Raw genomic sequence first — 21438 nt, forward strand, 5'->3', positions numbered from 1 at the left:
CATTTTTTATCAATGCTAAAAAAGCTGTTTTTTATTTATAAAATACAAAGAAAATATACATATTTACTGCTACATGAAACAAAAAGAGACGTATACATACATATCTAGCTTAGAAAGCATTCATGATTAAAGCTGTTACAAACAAAGCAAAGAAAGTCATCTTAGCAGAGGTTTGAGTAGAGACTCCTGAAGAAAGATTATCAGCATTACTCGTGCTACGAGTGCTAGTAGAGGCGTTACTTGTAGAATTGCCAAAAGATACAGCGCCACCAGTTTGCTTTGTAGCAGCAAGACCAACACGATTCTGTCCCATATCAAACACCATATAAGCAGAACGAAGAACAGAATCACCAACAAGATACAAGTTATTACCAAGACCTCCGCCACCATTCAAAGGAGCAATACCAAACATACAGATACTAGCAGTGTCAGCAGAATTGCTGTCAACAGGGATAACTAGTTCGGAAGCAGGCACACTTAAAACTAAAGGGCTATTACTGATTCGACTGGACTGAGACATTTGTAATTCAAAGCGAGCAGGGCTCTTTGCAGTTTTGCAGTCGACGATAAATACACCCGATTGACGATCGTAAGCATAGTTTCTTTCGCCTGCAAAAGCAGAGACAATATCAGTAGCAACAGAAGTCGGCAAATAAGTCAAAGTAGTGCCTGTATCTAAAATAAAAGCACCGAGTTCACGCAATCTCCAGCTAGGGTTTGAGCCAGTGTCAGAATTTTTGACACCTAGACCTTGACCATACACCATCCAATAATAGTAACCAGGTTGAGAACTACTGCTTGAGCCACTGGAGGATCGTGTAATGAGACTAGCCACTGGTAAATAAGTCAAGTTACCATCAAACTTTGTTTCATCAATGCCACCAAAGATAATTTCACCAGACCAACCAGTTTCAGACACGCTGTTGAGAAAGATAGAGAAGATAGGCTCATTTATAATCTTTTGCTCGGCCAAGTTGAATACGAAGGGATTATAGGCGCCTTCGCCTTGACTATTTGCTTGAGTTAGACCAGGATAACCAAGGCCGAGGATACCATTTGCTTCTACATTTTGAATGTTTGTGCCGTTGTAACCATCGGGTGCTGATGAACCGGGACCTCCTGTTGAGGGATTGGGTTGCATGATATCTTCTGTCATCGAAGCCAAACCAAGTTGTTGGTTTTGAACGGTGGCACCACCCACAGTGACAGTATCTGTATAATAAGTGCCATTGACACTACCGATACCGTATTGGATACCAAAAGGTGCATTCAATTGCTTGAGAGTAGAGGACTTACTGGGGTCAAATCGATAGAAAGGACAAGAACTTTGAGGACAATCAGTGGAAGGAACCCAGAGGTCAGCACTACGTAATTATGTCAATTTTTCTGTTGTTTTTATTCCGCACATATTCCCTCTCCTACCTTCCAGTATCAAGTGTCACAGTGAAGTTTTGTGCTGGAGTACCAATACCCACTTGAATCAAGTATTGAGATCCTTGGTCGTTGTACAGAGAAGCATTGAAAGCATCTCTTTTTTCGAGTAAAGAGCGCTTATTGAGAAACTGATATTTTTTCTTCGCTTCCTCTAAAGGATTACCAAGGCGAGGGTTACGGATAATCGGTGTACGGATAATACCCTCTTCTGCTTTAACTACAAGTGTAGCCGACGCTAAGATGGCAATGGTTGCAGCAATAATTTGCATTTGTTTGTACAATAAAAAAAGAAAATGAAAAAAACAAATAATGCAAATGAAAAATATTATTATATACCCACCGATAGTTATCCCGAGACACGACAGATTAGAAAACACAGAAATCAAACGTCATTTACGTACAACTGGATCGTATCTTGTTCTGCGCAAATTTTATCCGCCGAATTCTTTTAACCAGTATGTGTGAAACTTTCATTTTTATTTTTACAAATCATAGAAAATAAAATACAAAGTAAAAAGTTTTGCCAAGAAAATAAAAGAGGGTTTTAATATCATGCCATTGGATATAGCGGTAGGAGGAGTGTCACTCTGAGCTAAAGGAGTACCAGTCATGCTGTTACTAATAATATCACTGTTGGTGGTAGTGGTAGCAATTGTAGCATTGCTGGTTGCTGATGATGAATTTACTGCTGTGGCCAATTTAGCCATTCCAAATCTATTCTGTTTCAAGTCATACACTGTATACAAGGAGCGCAACGTAGATTCGCCTAATATCCATGTGTCACCTGACGTCAACTCTAATCCTTTAGGAGCTGGCGCAATGCCAAACATGCAAGAAGTAGATGTCTCTGGAGTACGTGCATCATCCAAAGGTATGACCAATTCAGAAACAGGAACACGAATTGTCATAGGTGTTGTTGACTTGACTGTTTCTGAAGGCGAAATTAAGAATTCCACGAAAAGATCAGACTTTTCGGCTAAAGAACAGCTGACACGATAAATGCCTTCAAGGGCGTCCCATTTTGTCGTTTTTGCATTATTTGTCAATGACATAACAATAGATTTTGCAATCGATTCGGGAACATAGGTCAAGGTAGTACCAGTGTCCAAGATAAATGCTTGCAAATCTGGTGTGCTATAGCTATAATTTGAACTGGTAGAAACGCCTTGACCAGGTACAGACCAATAAAGGTATGTTTCTTGGCTACCATTGGTCGTGCTGGTCTTATTGGCTCCTAAATTAGCTGAAACATAGTATTTACTAACATCAAAGCTAACTATAGGCACATATTGAATATCGTCTGTGTATTTCGTACTATCAAGTCCACCCAAAACAAGTTCACCCGTTTTTCCATAAGCAGATTGCGTGTTAAGGAAGATAGAAAAAATAGGCTCCGAAATGATATTTGCTTGATATAACCCCATCACAAGATGACCGGGCTTTTTGCCAGACTTCATAGAGAGGCTTGGATGACCCATACCCAAGATACCATTCGAAGGCATTGTATCATCTTCTGAAGCAGAGAGGATATTGTCCGTGTTAGACACAAGCCCAATAGTATGGTTTGGAAGAGATATACCCGATTCTCCAAGTGTGATCGTATCAAGTGCATAGCTACCTTTGGCTGTACCAACACCATATTCAATTGAAAGCTTCTCGTTAGACAATGCCTTGAAAGTGGTTGATTTTTTATTATCGAAACGAGTATGTGGACACATGGATACCGGACATGATGAAGACGGAACCCAAAAATCTGCACTATTATAAAATGAAAGTTAAAACTTTGCTTTTCTTTTTTCTTTACCTCCCAGTGTCCATTGTTAGATTGAAGTATTGTGGTGGCGTACCAACGCCGACCTCAATTAAATATTCTTTTCCATTTGCATTGTATAAGGAGACATTGTTACCGTCTCGCTTCTGAAGATAAGGTTTTGAATGACTGCGTTGTCTGAGAGGGAAGCGTAAAATCTTATCATCTGTTGCGTTTACACAGGCAATGATGAGACCCGTGAAAACAATGGATTTTGATAAGATCATATCTGTTTTAAGGAAAGGAAGGGGAAAAATAAAGAGGAAGAAGAGAAAGAAAGAAAGAAAGAAAAGAAAAGCTTGTTCTAATTAATGGATCATTTTAGTGATGTTGCTCAATTAGGAAATGAAGAACAAGCTCGACTTATACGAGTTTTTAGTCTTAATTAGTACGCTTGGATTTTTTTTTTTGGTACGTTTGAAATAAATTTTAGTACGATAGTAAAAATAGTTTTAATATGCATACATATATAAACATTCAAGTTCTTTCTATTATAATGTCGATAAGACTAAAATTCATTTTTGTGATTTTTACGTCCAAAAAGCATGTTTTGAGAACAAAACGTTTGAGTTTTTTTATCTTACCAAGCGCCTCAGTTTTTAGCTTCATTATACTCCCATATTTAATTTACTGACAATGCTCATTGACGTGAAATGTTAAAATTTAGTTTTTCAAGGTTAAACATGTATTTATTATGTTGATCATTACTGAGTATGATGTTTTTTATAACATCATGGATTGATTTACGTAAGAAAAGGCCTTAGAATAATGTTAAATTCTTAATCTTATTCAACTGTATTTTCAAAAAAGGGTCTTTATTTTGATCTATTGTATTTTCAGAAAGGGTCAAATATAACATATATATGATATGGTGTATTTGACTATACAGTGAAATATCTTTTAATTTAAAAATCAATTAGCCAATCCTTATATATAGCTAGCAGTCGCATAAGACAGAAGGACCAGAAAGCTCATTAATCGTAGCAATGAATATTAAAATCAATAGTTAGAGGGGGAATAGAAAGTCGTCAGTCCTTGTAGCTAGCAAAAATTAAACCTGTAGTAATTAAACATGTATTAATAAAAAAAACAGTTAATGCAGTGGTGTTTTTTTCCAAAAAAATAACTGGATTTAAGTGTTACCTTCAGCCAAAGGTTATTTACGCCATCATTACCATAGTAAGACTTGGGTGCGAGTTGTCTAAAAGAAAAAAAAAAGAAGCAATTAGAGGTAGATGACAATACCAACCAAGAGGACTACCAATTGAAGGCAACAACACCAGTGTTACAAACACTAATGCCACCACGCAGCGAAAGGCGTTTGTCAGAGCAAGGATAGCTCCCAAGTCTCATCAATGGTTGCTTGAACTTGCCAATCTCCTGCCTTTCAAAGTCCTTCAGCAGGCCAAAGATCAAGTCTCTTGTCATCTACAGCATCTTAAATGTTACGAGCAATACCAACCAAGAGGACTACCAATTGAAGGCAACAACACCAGTGTTACAAACACTAATGCCACCACGCAGCGAAAGGCGTTTGTCAGAGCAAGGATAGCTCCCAAGTCTCGTCAATGGTTGCTTGAACTTGCCAATCTCCTGCCTTTCAAAGTCCTTCAGCAGGCCAAAGGCATTTGTCACCTTTTTTTTGATCAAGTTTCATCTCGAACTGATGCCAAAAATCTTAATAGCATGATGATAAGATGTTACCTTTTCGCGCACCATACTAATAAGATTCAATAATAAGTATTTGTGTTAGTCAGAATACTTTTGAGCTTTTAAAAATAAAAAACGGACAAGGACTAATTATTATTTATTACGTGGACGCTTAAGTACCGATCGAAAATTCGTGACGTAGACATTAACTTCGCAGTGTAGAAACTTTTCTTGTCTGTGTTTTTGGTACCTTACGAAAAAGATTTGGTGAGGTATTCACCGCTTATTACGTCCCAAAAATGTTTTTGAAGATACCAAAAAAAAAAAAAAAAAATCCAAGCGTACTAATTAAGACTAAAAACCTGTAAATGCAGTTAATTTAATGCTTTTTTTATGTGTGTGAAGGGTACACAAGAAATAAGAAGATCAAATTTAGTTGCTCGATTGTTGAATAGATAATAATGGCTATCCTTTGGTACGTCTTTTTTCACGCTAATATCTAATTGCTTTGCACTAACTTGTTGTCTTAATAGCATACAAGCAAATTTATTTTGAGCATTTCTTTGACCAAATGTAACACCTGCATCTCATGTGTCTTTGCATTTATCGCCGTTCAACATTATACAAAAAAGAGGAGTTGTATATTTTATTCAGATGATGGTTAGAGACAAAATAGAGATAACTTGTGCTTAACGATTAGACAATAAAAAGAGAAAACAAGAATGAGTATGAATATTTGGGATAAAAAAATGGATAAGCGCTTATTTTGTTTGAAAACATTTGGTAATGAATATTAGATGTTTGGCAAGAAAACCTATTTATAACTAAAAAAAAAATTATTCTGTACATTAGAGACAGAAGCATCTTGTATTGGTTTTTTTTTCTGCTTCGGACCTTTCTCAAATTGTGTTGTCACTTTCGAGTTGCTCACTATACCAATTTATTTAGATGGATGTCTAACAATTTCCAAAAATAGTACATAGATTTGGTGTTCTATGTATAGTAAGATATTCGCCACTCTCAATGCCTATCGTTAAGCCACATACACGCTGGCATTATTTGATCCCAATAAGCAGACTGTGTTCTTTTTATCATTAAAACGCAGGCGATTGATGATAGTAAGAAGACTTCGTTGTCTATGAGTTTACATGGCTTTTCTCACATATGTCTATCATAAGTACATAATGAATTAGAGATACATAGTATAAGATATGACTGTAGCAATAGATAATACTATTTGAAAAAAATCACATATATAAATACAAATTACCTGTACATTCGTGCTTAAACGTTAATCTTGATGAGCTGTGCTGAATTTGAGATATATTTTTATCAAAGCTCATCAAGTTGTTAATTCACAATTATTGCGCAAAAGCGAGTTTATTTCTTCTTACTCTCTTAATAAAAGCTATATATGTTTATTTTGCGCATCAAGTAGTATAAGTTTTATAAGAATTTTGCTACTAATATTTCAAGGGAACACATAATTTTGTCTTTAATGCTCCGAGAAAACATAACAGAGCTTTTGGCGATTATTCTGAGTATCTGAACACGCCAATTCCTCGTAGCACAATGGTTACAAGCAGTAAATGGTCATTTTGACATACTGCCCTTTCAGGTTCAAAATAACATCAGAAACACTGTATGTCTTGCTAAACATCTCTCATAGCTAGTTTAAGCATTTAATGGGATAAATAAACCCCTTTTTTTGCAAGTTTTCATTTAGCATAATGAAATACTTTTTCTTAATACACACGATTACTTTATCTGTATATGAAACTGCCTATCAATGGGCGTCCATGCATATCTGACTTGTCATAAAGAGAAACTAATATACTTTAGCACGGCGTTCGGAGACAACTTTAGAGGCACCCTGGAAGCTGAAAGTATGATTTTCTTTCTTTTATAGGCAGCACGAAAATAAATTAAGCTAGCATTTGAAGTGCTTTGTTCTTAATTTCAGTTTCATCAGACTTCACAGCATTTAATGGCTTTGTTTTTGACATCATCATTGTCAGGATATAAAACATGGTTTTACTTACTATGGAAAAAGTAAAGAGGTTACTATTAAGTCAATCCAGAAATACAAAATTATGACGAGCATCAGATTGCCCATCGCATCTATATAGTTCAAGAAACTGGATTATCATTAGCAAAGTTAGTCGAATAGAGCGATATATTCCGTAGTTTCTATAAGATTCTTGCAATTGAAAAGTACCAAGTCAAAAGCAAGCAAAACATCAAAAGGAATCACATTCGTTTTAATTAGGTACATTAGTTTAATAAGTCTAATAAATAAATACAAAAATTATCTCAAAATGTTAATGCTTGTAGTTTAGCCATATACTGACACTATCAGGCCCAACAAGATCGCGGATAGTGGCAATGAGTAACTCAAGCTCTACAGACAATTGTTCTGAGTTCATGATATATGAACTGAAATATGTATACTCGCGCTCTCCAAGATGTTGAAATTGAAGCGCAGGTAATTTGCGTGCTTTGTTTGTCAAGTTGCGTCTTGCTTTTGTAGGTCTAATTACATAAGGTGGAATAGGGGATTTGTTGATCAATGCATAAGAGCCTAAATGAAGTGCAATTAAATAAGAAGAAATCTGATTATGCGTTAGCAAAAAAAAAAGGGAGCAATTAGTTGTATTCGTATCTTACCATTTCCTTTCGTTCTTTCCATGTCTCTCTAGTAATCATCATTCTCCATTCATAAGGGATTTTCTCCATGGAGAATTCCATCTCTATAATTAAACTCAAGATGTTTTCTAATACCTGAAGTATGTGCAGATACTTGGCTTCAGGAAATATACCACGTAATGCTGGTTCAAATCGGCTTTGTTCTAACAAGACCCGCTCACCCTGGATTTGTCGACGAATAGCATTAGCGACTGAATTAAACAATTCACGGTTTTCTACAAGTATGGCTTCATTGTCTGGTGTTTCTTTTAATAAGAGAGACAGAAATGAAGAATAAAGTGATCCAATTTCACTCAGTGTTTGCGAAATGCGACGTCGAAGTATAACGCGACCTGTGCGAGGATATGGAAAGATGCTGATGACAAGTGCTGCAAAGACACCAACAATGACTGAAACCATCCTCTATATGTAACATGAGTATTTTTTCTTCTTAGTTTAGCTTTCGTACCTCTAAAGTGACAATGAATATAGAAACAGGTTGTCCATTAGGTTTAAAGCTATGTGTATAACCAATAACTAAAGAATCAACATCAACACAATTGTTTACATAACAAACAAACTTACTAATAGTTACTGTAACCAAAGCAAAGAGACCTGTTGCTTTCCAAAACTTGCCATGAATATAAACCAGCCACCATGGCAGATTAAACAAGAATGACAAGATAATTAATCCTTGTGGAGTTCCTCGACCTGCTTCCCATATAATGATTGCTTGAATAGCACCAATAATTGTGCCAGCAGTACGTGTCATTGTACTAGAGTAATTGAGTTTATACAGAAGGCAACGATTTTTTCTACTTACCCAAAAAAATTACTGCCTACCGAAGGACCCATCCAAATCAATGCAACAACAACAGCCCATTGACCACGAACAGTATCATACCAGGTAGCACTGCTCTCTAGAAAAGCAGGTAAAGACAACAAAGCTACAACAATGGCTGCACGAAATGCAAAAGCAACATCAGCTGAGTATATATTATTGTAAAAGAAAAGATAAATAGAATAAAAAAAGCGTTGTGTTGATGTTGTGGGATAAGCGACGTCAGGATCATGATATTCCAAGGGGTCAAGCGTATTTTGTCTCCAAGGATTGGCGTATTCTTTCAGCTGGTGTGTTTTGTGACAATTTTGATGATGCTCACTTGGTGAATGCACTTCCCCGCGTTGAGGCGTATTTAGTTTGTAAAGAACGCCCTTTGATTGCTGTGCTTCAAGATCCACAGGGTGCATATCATTGCTCATCATAGAAGAAAGTAGAGTGGCTCGTCGTGAAAGCTTGCGTTGTAAAGATATAGGATTATTGACACCCATCATGGCTGCAGGATTATTGAGATCAAATTCTTCGTCAATGTCATCAAGGCTTTGGAAAAACTTGTGCCAGGGAATATGTGGCCACCATAATCGGCGTTTAGTACGGATTTGATCCAGCTCATATATATGTGATGTCAAGGTATAAAGTTGTTCTGCATAAGTATGTAAATTAAATTGAAATGTAAGCAATAAGAACAAGATACGGCGTGGCACGCCCGATTTGGTATAAAGCCGGTTAAGGCCAGTTAGTCGATGCTCTTGGAATTGCCGAATTGCTTTTAATAAAGGAACAGAGGGATCCGCCTTTCTATCATATGCAAAAGCTTTGCTTTCTTCTCTTTCTTTGGCAGCGCCTACTTTCCATCGATAATAATATTTGTAGAAGAACGGTCGATCTTGATAGCGTGGATCAAGACCTTGAATGTGTCTAAGACGTTTGACTGACTCTTGAATAGCAATTGAACATGCTTCACTGAGATCGAGATAAACCGGCTTCACAATATTCAAAACGTCATCATAGTCCTCTCGCCAATAAGACATGACCTTCATGTTATCTTCCCATCTTACTTTACGTCGCCTTGATTGTTTCAAAGAACTGTCTGCTGTATTTGTATCATCTTTAGAGAAAGATGAAGTTGAACTGCTTACGCCTGAGGGTGTTTGAGGTGCTGAAGATCCAGAGGTATCATCGTCCGTTGTAAAATAATCTACATCTTGGCCTTGATCTTCATCATCTGTGCCACCATAATAACTTCGCGATCGTTGAATTTGTGAGGAAGGTATGGAAGTCGGAGAATCTTTCTCTGTAAAGTTATAGAACAGATTGGTAGCTGGTTCAGTCGGTTGAGCTTCGACAACTTCTGTTGTATGATTGTCTTGAAATACCGCTTCTTCTGCTTTACGCATGTTCTCTTCCATGGCTCGACTCAGAACCAAGCCTTGCAGTGGAGTTCTAATCTTCTTGACCAAGGAAGTGATCTCACTAATATCTGTTGGTGCCAGCATGTTGAAAGAGGGTTCTCTTCGTACCATTCGTTTTCTGAGTACGAGCGCTGTAATAAGATCATCAACCACTAAATTAATAGAGGCTACTGATTCAATTGGATCAAAAGGAATACTGAGTTTTCTACTGTTGTCTCTTAAAAAGGCTGACACTTGTCGTTGTGTAAATCCATCGAATGTTTCGCATAATTTGATTAAATGTTCAACATAGATTGTAGTGCTGTCCTCTGGGAAAATGACAAGAAATACAGTGAAAATCAAAAAAAAACCAACCAGAATGGACACTAATTCCTGCAACTAAAATTGATACGGAAAAAAAAGGAATGACAAAACTGGTTAAGCCATGCATAAAGAAAAAAGAATGAATAAAGATGACTTACAACAGGACGCGCTGAGAATTCTTTTTGTTGTACAGCTGAAGTCATTCCAATCACCATGATTGTTCCAGCTAACATAGCACCCACATTAGCTTGTTCCACTTTCACCCGAAATAAATTTAGACAAAAACAGCCAAAGATTAAGAAACAAGCTAGAATGGCACATACATTTGTTTGAGCCATGGTTTCGTCCGACGGATCTCTTACCAACGAAGCCAAGTAAATGGCAAGGATGGACCATGCAGCTGAAAGCGAACACATAACGCTGCCAAAAAGAACATCCTCTGCCAAAAACCCATATGATTTTGTTGGGTGCACAAATTCAACAGCAACACTGGCCAAAATGCCGCCAATTCCTGTAAGCTCTTGAACTGGGTCAACCAGTAAAAGGCCGAGGGCGATTGTTACTGCAATGTTGGCCTTGATCACCTTGATAAACACAGGCCATGTTAAAGATTGCCATAAGCCTATCAACCGCTGTCTAATTGTCTGTAGAGGAACTAGATTCCCAGAAGTAGATGAAAGTCTAAATCTATGTGTCTGGTTTGGTTTTTCTCTTTTCCTCTTCATGACGATAAAATAAAAGAAAGAAAAATGAAAAACGTCAGAATGTCTTTTTTTCTGTTTGCTTTTAAAATCTCTTTCAGTTTCAGACAATGCCCTTTTTTGGTATATATGTCGAACTATGCAGTTGTACAAGGGAAAATATTTTGTCGTCTTGGAAAAGAATCAGGCGGTTACGATTGTACACAATCAATATTGAACAATTTAAAGCTTAAAATAGCTTTAAAAATAACGTATTTTCCTCCTCCTCCCCCCTCAAAGGTTCGTTCTGTTCTTTACCTTCTCAATAAAAGCTGGAAGGGTTTACTTTGACGTATACATGCATAGGTTTAGACGTGCGAAATGTTTGATGATTTGCTCTTTTTTTTTTTTTTTTTTTTAAGACTATGATATTTCAGATAAATGCTTATTTCAGTTTTCAACTCAAAATAATTTGACTACGTCTACAACAAAAATAAAACATTGTAGGGACATCTATTGTTTATGTACGGAATTAAACTTTTCCTGATTTTGTAACTTTTTTTTATTATTTTGCAAAATGAACATTAAAAAAGAAGATCTATTTAAATATGCTGTATATGTATAAATGAATTATGGTTTTCCATGATCTTTGACTGCATCAGCATTGCTTTGGCTGGAGGATGACATAGGAATAAGATCTTTGTTCTTATTTGGTGATTTGTTGGCAATAGTCTTGGCAACAGAATAAACTAAACCAGCAATAAAACCTAATAAACCAGTAAATATACACAAATATGCGTCCAAAAATGACTTACCAACAATAATAGCAGACACATTACCAAATGTAGCAGGATCACCAAAGAACATAATACCAGAAGCAGCAATAGGCAATTTGTTCAAAGCACCTACCATTGAATAAGTAGTAGAAGAAGTAGTACGGACACACCAAGCAGAAGCATAAGACATGGCAAAGGCAGAGACACCAGAAAAGATCATGGCAATCAACATGGGCTGACGTACATCAGCAGGGAAGTTCTTGGTTAATCCTTCAGCACTCCAGTCTTCAAAGATGAAGCTGGGAATAATCAACATAGGAATTGAGACCAAATTGTTGTAGTACACTGTGTCAAAGTCCTTGAAGTTGGTGAGCTTAATGCGTTTACGCATATAGAGAACAAAAGCAGCTGAAGCAAGACAGTTGGTGGCCATCCAGAAATAACCCAACATGGCTGTATCAAATTCAACCATTTGACTCACAGTATCACTAATATCTGCCCAACCAGCAATCACAGATGAAAGTACCTATAATATATGTTAAACTTATCTCTCCATGCCTCGATGTTTACCATTAAGCCAAAAGAAACCAACATGAGATGTGTAACATTTCCACCAAACCAAAGTACTTCACCATAAGCAATGAGAATAATAGTCAAATTCTTAAAGATAGTATAGATAGGGATACGAAGATACTGAAGTGCCTTTGAGCCTGTATAAATCATAGCAACAAGTGCAGCTGCAATAGGAGACCATTTGCGGGCTTCGTCACTATCAAAATCACGAAACTTGATGAGGTTGAGAAATTTGAAGGATTGTAATAATACAACACAAGTCAAGTTCTATAATAAAGTAAGTAAAAAAAAAAAAGGTGCATTTTCGTATATTGCTTACTTGAATAGTTAATAGTAAGAAGTTCATATTGAAATCATAGCCACTCAAGACATACTTATTTGTAACAGTCATAAGAATAGAAGCAGCACAATAACTTGCAATAGGAAGAACAGCCTTCATACCAGGAGATAGCTTAATAACAGAAGGTGCAACAACAGTGTTTTGCTGCTGCTGCTGCTGCTGTTGATCAGGTTCCTGGTCAATCACCACAGAGTAATCTGGTTTAGTTTCTCCCATGCTAGTCTACAGAGATGAGTTTTCTAAAAAAAAAAAAAAAAACGAAAGAAAGAAAAGAGATATAAATGAAATCAACGGGGTTACAATTCCGCCTTAAAAAAAGAACAGTAGATCCCTTTTTTGATACACAAAAAAAGAAAAAGCGAAGATCCTTCTTCTTGTAAGCATATCATACTCATGCCAAGTTAGTCCTAGGCTTTGAATCCTATTAATTCTATGCTATCGGAAGTGGATAAAATGTCATACATTCGAAAAAGGCCATTAATTTATTTGCCAAGGCATCCTTATCTTTGGCTGATGTTAATTAAAAATAAAGTAATAGAACTTCGCTCATGAAGTAAATAATGTTGGCATCGATCCAATAAGCCACGCTTACCTTTTTTTTCTTTCTTACTTTCATAGAAACTTGTATCTATACTTGGAAAAAATAAAGTATTAAATAAGCAAAAATCAAATTCTAGAAATTAAGCAGAGCATGAGATACATAAGTAATATTTACATTAGATTATAAGAAAGAGCAGATAATAGAAAGGAGATACACTGGTAACAGATATGAACTAGTATATGTAAAATACTTACACGGATACGAGGAGGTAGTTAAATACCCTCCCTTCTATTTCTTCATTACCTTCATACTACTACACAATATGACCAACCAATATTAAGCTGTGATTGATGCTACCAAGTACTGATTCCTTTCTGTTTATATTATCTTAAAACATCTCAACAAGAAACTGAGTGCGTTTATGTATCATCTTGGCACATTAAAGGGCTCTTAGATCATGATACCTTTGTTGCTGAATTCGAATAACAAAAAACTGGGCTAATTTTTATTTCAGGTCAGTGTATAAGCAACTATGTCTCAGGTACACCTAGCAACCCGTTGTTTGTCACTTCTTCATAAATTTGGTAATTCAAACTTAAAAAGTTAACCCTTTTCTTTATCGATAGTAAATGTACAACATTACATATGATTGAAACGTATATAAATGATGCCTATTACTACAAGAGGTTAGTACTTTAAATCATTGTCTCGATAAAACATGTTATTGCTCGGGACATCAATATGCGATCGAGTTCTTACATCATTGCTATTAAAAGTCCGTGGTAAAATAAATGTGAATTCCTTGCAAAACGCGCTTCTTTTCTCTTTGATACCGACCGTTATGGACACTTTTGTAAGTGAACAAGTAAAGCGACTAGATGCGGCTTTGAACCAGTCTTTTGAACAGAAGCTGGAAAAGAACGGCATAATAAAGAACTTTGCTTCCCTTAACGAGAGAGATCAGTTTTTATTCAAAGCAACACAAGCACTTGACTTGACAAGCAATACGCCCCCCGCCTTCGAAAAAGTACAAGAATATCTTGAGAAATATCATGACACATCTTCTATTAATGCAACAGAATCAATGGATACAGAACTTGAATCATTTTTTATTGCCAAATGTACGATTGCAGTGTATGGTCAAGTCTTCTCCAAAGTCCTCAACTTGACTTTGCCAGTATCAGAGTCAATCGATTATTGGAATCATATTCATGGAAGCACCACACGAGAAATTTATTATGGATTACAAAGTACGTAAATCTTGGGCAATTTCAAACCATTGACTTTTTTTTAGCCGCACCTTATCGCATTTTCAATCTATTGAAAAGCACAACAGAACAGATCACTCAAACGGGTGCAGTAGCTCAACAAGTCAAATCTCTTTTTACTTCATCCGATTACATACTCAGACAACTGTTTCCTATTCATAACATCAAATCCAGCAAGCAAAAACAACCTTTCGATGCCCTCAAATTCTTTACACTTTCTTTTCATCGACGCCCTTTGATTCTTGAAATGTTAAGCGATGAAATCAATTTAAAGAAGAATGCTCTACAACAATTCAGAGCTGAACAAGCTGCTTCTCTGGGTATCTTATTACTTAGCCCTCCTCAATTCAAATATGATCAAGGCAATGATTTCACAAGTACCATAGCTAACGAAACCAAAAACTGTATTGAAATGATCAAATACCTTATGGAACCTTCACAAACAAAGAAAGTGAAGAAGAATTTACATCATTTCCAGACACAACTCAGTATGAAAAATTTAAATGCAAACTCTACACAAGATATTTCAATGGAACTGTATCAATTGACTAAGGAATGGGCTTCTACTTACGATTGCCATTTGCAGCTTGTGCAATCGTCGTACGGTATTCCTTCAAGACTGACCCGTTACTGGATACCATCCTTAATATCTTATTTTGCTGCAAGTTGGACAATACAGTATGGGCTTGAACGAAAAGAAGACATCATTCATTGTTTGGAAGAACTAGGTAAAACAGCGCACGATTTTGTTCTCAATTGGATATGGGAACCTGTCAGAAAAGTGTACAATACCATTCGTCTTAAGGATCAAAGATTGAGTCTCTTGAGTAAGGAAGGACTCTCCAGTGATTTAGATGTAAGTCGCAAGAATCAATGGCATGTGTGTATTTATTTCTTTAATTAGTCTCTTGAGCGTATGGTGGTAGGATTTGCCAAAGATAAACTACATATACCTGATTCTGAAATTTCCAGAATCGCAGCAGATGTTAGAGAAGGAGACATTTCAGTCTTGTTAAAGGAATATGAAAAAGAAATCAAGAATCCTTTGAAAAATGCTATCACGGGTGATTTGCTTCGAACAATTCTTATTCAAGTGCAAAAGACAAAAGTAGATATTGACCTTGCTATGGCTGCTTTAGACAAATTGTTAAAATCCAATGAATTGAACTTTGCCTTTCTGGGTGAGTCTCGCATAGAGAAAAAGAAAATCCAAAACTAATTTGAACGATAGCCGTGGCACCTTCTATGCTTTTGAGTTGGGCCTCTATTTCATGGTTTAAGAATGCTGTGCAAGGCAAGTCGCAACAAAAAATAAAGAAGGTTGGACAACCTATTCGAGAAACACTCCGGTAAGTTGTTTATTAGTTGCATTTCTTTTTCTCTCACACAAAATGTTTTCTTGTTAGTCGTATCGAGAGACAATTGATCATAAACGAACCAATTCATAAAAGAGAAGTTAGTGAATGGAAAATTTCTACTGATGAAGATGAAAAAGACCCTCATCAAGTTCAATGTGAAACACAAGGTATTTTACTGTGTGAAGTTCATTTATTACGTGCCTATGCTCGTTCATTACCTCAACAAAACTCTACTCGAGCCCGTTTCTTAGAAGACGTTCGAGACTTGGAGAATCCTGCTTTGACAAATGAACAAAAAGTACAAACAATTGCTCGTATCGTTCGATTTTGGCAATTTGTCTAAAGATTGTCTCTCCTGTTTCTTTTAATAAACACAGTATCCCTTTTGTATAACATCGTTTAGTTCTCCTAAATACAAAAAGGAGAGATTCTTTTAAAAATGGCACTGTTCGAAACATCTAATTCCTTTTTCTTCTGTTTGCTACAACTTGTAAGAGAAATGAGATCGGTGTCGTTATTGTTGTTTTCAATTGGGATCTTTTTTATTCTTTTTGATACTTCTCAAGGCTCTTCTGTAACTCAACAAGTCGATAATGAAAACGGTCCGTTTACTAACAAAATCACTGGTACGGGAAGTAGCGCCAACACATACTCGAAATCTGTTACTGAAGTAACAACATCCGATGGACAAACAATCAGAAAAGAGTATCCTTCTAGCCAAAAATTAGCTAAATCGTCAAGTAACATGCCTTTACTCGTGCCTTCCTTTATATTGCATGCGCTCTTACTTTCTATATTATTTGTACTTTTCTATTAAGTAAACTTACTACTATTTCATTGATTTTTTTCTGGTTTCTAATTGTGTAGTTCAACCAAAAGCTACCTGTTATGTCCAGCATACAACATCGCATAATTAACCAATCAAATGTGTTCATACAGTGACTTCAATGAATAAATGTCTTACTACAAATGATTGGCGATTAGTTATTGATGCAATGTTTCAACGCAGAAAGAAAGTCTCAAATATCAATCTGATAACCTCACTTAATTGATTGAAGATTGATTGTCTTACCAATACAGATCCTTGCACAGTAATAACCTAAGGATCATATGAATCAATCTTGCATTGTGAAATCCTTGTATATAATGTGAACCCTTTATTAATGATAACTGAGCCCTGACACAAGCACTTATCTATAAATATGAACCGATTATTGACTCAATAAACAGTAATTCTTTGTCTGATCTTTATTCTTACTATTATTTTGACATTGATAAATCAATACCGCTGAATGCGCAAAGTGCATGACAAATATTTTATGTTTGACATAGCAGAATTAAGTAGAATAAGGCAGCTAAATGATCCTGTTGTATCTCAGTAACTATTTGAGCTAATGTAAATAAGATTCTATTTCATTACATAACTATGTTGTCTTTCATGGAACGTATAATGTACAAATTAATTGAAATTGAAAACGCTTGTGATGTTTTGATAATAGAGTTATATAATAAGATGATATAGAGACAAAGGTAGATACTTTGAGACTGTTCTATACAATCTTTTTGTTATCCTTTTTTACTATAAGTTATTCTAGCATATTTATACATGAAGAGATGTCGGAGTAAGTAGTAGTAGAGTTCATGCAAATGACTGAGTCTCTATTGTCATAGACTACTTTAAATCAATTAAACAATGTAAATTATGGACTTCGATTATAAGTCTTGATCTATTAAAAGATACATTGTCTTATTCAGTACAAGAGGTTCTTTTATGTCTATTTCTGATGTAAATTGATTATGATGTATTTTAGTATGTAAATGAAGACTTATTTAATGTCAGATCATCACAACGCTCTCATTGGCTTCCGCTAGTAAAGGTTCTTGCATCGTCAATATACATGATATAGTAGCAAGACTTCTAACATAAGTTTTCTAGACAATGTCCTTTAAATGTGTAAGAAAAAAGGCTTGAAATATGCTTTATTTTCCCAGAAAAAAATTAATCAACCTATATAAATACTGTAATTAGCCCATTTTCAAGCAGTGTTCATTTAGCTCAGGTTAAAGATTATATTTTTATTAATAAACAATTTTATGGGCTACTCTATGGAGCATAATGCCAAATTGTATGAACAGTTTTTACAAAAGAGAAAAAGGAGAGAGAGTGAAAAAACCTGACAGAAAGCAGACAACAGGAAAAAAAGTAGAAGAGAAAAGAAACAGAGACAGAAAGAGTATTGTATTGATGCATGATTCCAAAGGCATGACCAACGGCTGGGAACTTTGATAATCACTTACCACCGTGGCAGCGCAGAGGAAAGACATGGCAAAAATAGTTCGTCTATGACGAGACCAGAGGAGGGAGCCAACGATCACCAGGATCTTGATCAGGGCGAATTGTTGCTAGAGGATGTACAAGTACATCAATTGCATAAAGCAATTGTAGCAAAGCAGACCAAAAAGGAGGAGGACCAGAGGAAGCCTTAGTCGGCAGCTGATTCAGAGCATAATCAAGACGATGAACACCAGCAGGAGCAATAGGTAGTGCATCTGTTGTATACACAGCATTATTCATCCCTTCTTACACTAGTTATGCCTTAAAAGAGCAAGTATTAATATCATGTATAAATATATCTTTCAATCACAGTTTTATCCGCAGCTTCGATGGATGTCTTCTATCTTAGTTTAAACATGTTAAAGATCAGACCATCACATAATCACAAATTGACATCTGCATCAATACCAATGGTAGACGAGGTCTGTGCCCTGATCATGTACCCAGTTCTTGTGTACCTTAATCCACTCAACCGATTAGCTAGTGTATACACACTCAGTCCCAAATTAAGGATAATCAATTATCATACAAACAGTATAAATACAATACAAAATATAACCTTTAATAAAGCAGACTTCTTTTGGCCGTTTTGGTTCTAATCGACTTATTGATTTGACCATTTTATTAGTGATTATATCACAGCATCCCATAATGCTGGGTCAAGCGCCTGACATGACAAAAAGTGTTCACGGGAGACAAAAGCACCAGAGAGACAAGGACATTCTTCACGCATATTCGCAAAGCGACCAAGACGCCAACGCACCAAGCGACTACGAGAAGTACGAAGCATGGGCAGGTATAAGATTGGATCCGGCTTAGACGTACAAGGACGACAAGCACGGAGAAGGACGGAACGACCACGAGCCGCATGTCGCACCATTTGGCGGTCAAATTGGCTCTGCCATTGTCGTCTAAAGTGAGTACGAAGTTCAGCATTAGAGACAGGCTGTGGGTCCGGTAGTGAACGGTACAAGACATTCTGTTGAAGAAGCTTGACCAGGCGAGGGTACCGTAGTTGATCACGCAAAAGCACTATCAAGCAGTCATCAGGGAGGTATTGTACACGCAAAGCGAATTTGGTGACAAGGATGTTGTACCTATGATTCATGGCAGGAAGACAGGTGAGGTGTTTTGCAACTTGAAACCAAGAGCCACCAACAAACATACGGACCAGGCGATTCTGCAGATCATCTAGGTGTGTCATGTCTGCCGAAGCAAGACGGGATATAGCCAAACCATACTCTATCTTGGGACGAATAAAGCAGGCATACAGCCGAGAGGACAAAAGAAGTGAGAAACCATTGCGGTGAACACCGACAGAGGTTAGCAGAGCCATGGTCTTGATGGCCTTAGCAGATCTCAAAGAGATAATGCCAGGTCCATGGATGCCTTTTTCTCGAAAGGGTACACCAAGATAGATGAACTCGTCCACGAGGGGCAGAGATTCGCCATACAATGTCAATCGAGGGCCATCACAAGGTGAGTTTAGAACTGCACACTTGGCCGGATTCCAACAATATCCAAGGGAGCAAGAATGCTCAGCAGCAAGGTTCAACATATGCTGGACTTGACTACGAGAGCCGAAGATCGCAACATCATCCGCAAAAAGAAGACAATTCAGAGGAATTGCATCAGACATACCAGGAGGACATACCAAAGTAGTACCAGCCGTAGCAGCAGAACGAAGGAGAGAAGGTAGAGAGTTGATGTACAAAGAGTACAAGTGCGGAGAGAGAACAGAGCCTTGCAGAACACCCGTGACAGGCTGAAAGGGAGTAGAAGAGTGGTTGGCTATCAGCACAGATACTTGTACGTCGTCAAACAAGTTGACTAGTAAAGCAAGCACAGGCCGAGGTAGAGAGGAGCGAGCCAGTACATCCCAGATGACACGTCTGTCGACAGTATCATAAGCAGCCTTGATGTCAAGAAAAGCAACAACAGGACGGCGACGGTTGGTTAGAAAGTAATCATGCATCAAGTCATGCAAGCATAGAGCTTGATCCAGAGTGTTGTGAACATATATGAACTCATATGCATAGATCAATAAATGATGATCATGGCAAAAGACCAGATCACATCTATGGCAATTGCAATGGATCTATAGTCACTGACATTCACTCATTCTACTAGAAGTACTACATCATCCTCATAGTCAGAGATTATGAACCTAGTGACTCTGTTATTATTAATGGCCCTCATAAAGTGACAGTTAGAGCTGACAAATACATTAGCATTGGCATTTGACAAATATGTAATAGTTTATTCAAGTTCAGGTCAGATCATGTACTATTGGCTGAGCTAACAACTTCCTCTAAAGGCATTTCTCTTAATTACTCCTGATCTAACAAATCAATCCGTAGTCAAGAAGCTAACCCAAAACAATATTTTGACCGAGAAGAAAAAGTATAAATACCTTGACATTTTATAGCAATTGAAGGACAACATTTTTCTTGGAGAAATAAAAACCTATACAAGTTCTAACGGACTTTCTCTGTGTTCTTACCTTTTCTCTTATTGAATATCTACTCTCTCTTCATCTCACAACATTTTTTTCCGTTAGAACTTGTATATCCTACAAGATGAACAACTCTGGTAACTCTGGTAACTCTGGTAACTCTGGTAACTCTGGTAATTTGAAAACATTACCAACCTTGATGTCTCCTCTTTGACTATTGGACCTTCTGCTGGAACATTGACTGATGCCCAGATGGATGAGTCGATTGATCAAATACTTAGTGAAGCATCAACTGTTAGCTCGGCTGCAAGTCCTGGCCAAGACTACAGAATGGTAGAAGAAAACCTCGCTATGCTGCGAAACGAAATGGCATCTACGTTGAGAGCTTTTGGCACTGCTAGGAGCCTAAATGATAGTGCCGCAGCCGATAGAGCACTCCAAGAAGTGGAGCGCATTAAATCGAGCATCCGCAGCTTAGACGAATATAAGTCTATGGTGTTGAAGATTGATGGAGCTGCAGAGCCTACCGGCTTCCAAAAGCAAAATGTTTCCTCTAGTGCTAGCGTTGGAGCTGTTTCGAGTGGCCTTTCTTTGAGTCGCCGGGATTTGCCCAAATATCAGTTACTAGCCAACTCACATAGACCCTTTCCTAACGAAGAGGCTTTTGAGTCGGATGAGCACTTTCTACGTACCTTTGAGAATGTGGTATACTCTTCCTCACAGGATATTGAAGCCGTGTGGAAAAGATACATTCCATTGTGTCTTCCGTATGGAGCGGATGCCTGGGCCCAGACTAACTTGAAGCGCTGCGGATCCTGGACTGAAGCAAGAGAAGCATTTAAAAAGCACTTTGGTTCGAAGTTCAAGACTAGGGAGTATAACACTCAGGTGTTTACTATGACCATGAAGAACGATGAACCCATTGGCACATACACCAATCGCTTTCTTCAAACTGTTTACAATGCTGGCATACCGAA

The 21438-nt window shown here is 37.1% G+C and overlaps 5 protein-coding genes across 5 annotated transcripts; 2 read left to right on the forward strand and 3 right to left on the reverse strand.

The window, feature by feature from the left end:
• Positions 1–2: 2 nt before the first annotated feature.
• Positions 3–1890, reverse strand: B0P05DRAFT_522403 (aspartic peptidase domain-containing protein). The gene is made up of 2 exons (XM_051575964.1): positions 1427–1890; positions 3–1368 (listed from the first exon to the last, which is right to left on the reverse strand). Exons 1-2 carry the CDS (start codon positions 1701–1703, stop codon positions 110–112), a joined length of 1536 nt encoding a protein of 511 aa, XP_051439306.1. The 5' UTR covers positions 1704–1890; the 3' UTR covers positions 3–109.
• B0P05DRAFT_522405 (aspartic peptidase domain-containing protein) lies at positions 1891–3643 on the reverse strand. The gene is made up of 2 exons (XM_051575965.1): positions 3239–3643; positions 1891–3192 (listed from the first exon to the last, which is right to left on the reverse strand). The coding sequence occupies exons 1-2, from the start codon at positions 3469–3471 to the stop codon at positions 1917–1919; spliced, it is 1509 nt and encodes a 502-aa protein (XP_051439307.1). The 5' UTR covers positions 3472–3643; the 3' UTR covers positions 1891–1916.
• Positions 3644–7215: 3572 nt separating this feature from the next.
• Positions 7216–12720, reverse strand: B0P05DRAFT_576782 (uncharacterized protein; the record flags this gene model as incomplete). Its single annotated transcript, XM_051581729.1, has 12 exons — positions 7216–7506; positions 7562–8002; positions 8049–8116; positions 8165–8355; positions 8403–9454; positions 9479–10138; positions 10294–10391; positions 10455–10854; positions 11470–11582; positions 11631–12117; positions 12162–12431; positions 12484–12720. 12 exons carry the CDS (start codon positions 12718–12720, stop codon positions 7216–7218), a joined length of 4308 nt encoding a protein of 1435 aa, XP_051439308.1.
• A 1149-nt stretch (positions 12721–13869) lies between these two features.
• B0P05DRAFT_522424 (ATP synthase regulation protein NCA2-domain-containing protein) lies at positions 13870–16064 on the forward strand. The gene is made up of 4 exons (XM_051575966.1): positions 13870–14295; positions 14340–15169; positions 15218–15494; positions 15545–16064. The coding sequence occupies exons 1-4, from the start codon at positions 13887–13889 to the stop codon at positions 15664–15666; spliced, it is 1638 nt and encodes a 545-aa protein (XP_051439309.1). The 5' UTR covers positions 13870–13886; the 3' UTR covers positions 15667–16064.
• A 29-nt stretch (positions 16065–16093) lies between these two features.
• On the forward strand, positions 16094–16720 carry B0P05DRAFT_522426 (uncharacterized protein). Its single transcript, XM_051575967.1, has one exon. The coding sequence runs from the start codon at positions 16111–16113 to the stop codon at positions 16486–16488; it is 378 nt and encodes a 125-aa protein (XP_051439310.1). The 5' UTR covers positions 16094–16110; the 3' UTR covers positions 16489–16720.
• The last annotated feature ends 4718 nt before the right edge of the window (positions 16721–21438 follow it).

This window comes from Gilbertella persicaria (assembly GCF_025201335.1).
Source record: "Gilbertella persicaria strain CBS 190.32 chromosome Unknown B0P05scaffold_2, whole genome shotgun sequence".
Taxonomy (NCBI): domain Eukaryota; kingdom Fungi; phylum Mucoromycota; class Mucoromycetes; order Mucorales; family Choanephoraceae; genus Gilbertella; species Gilbertella persicaria.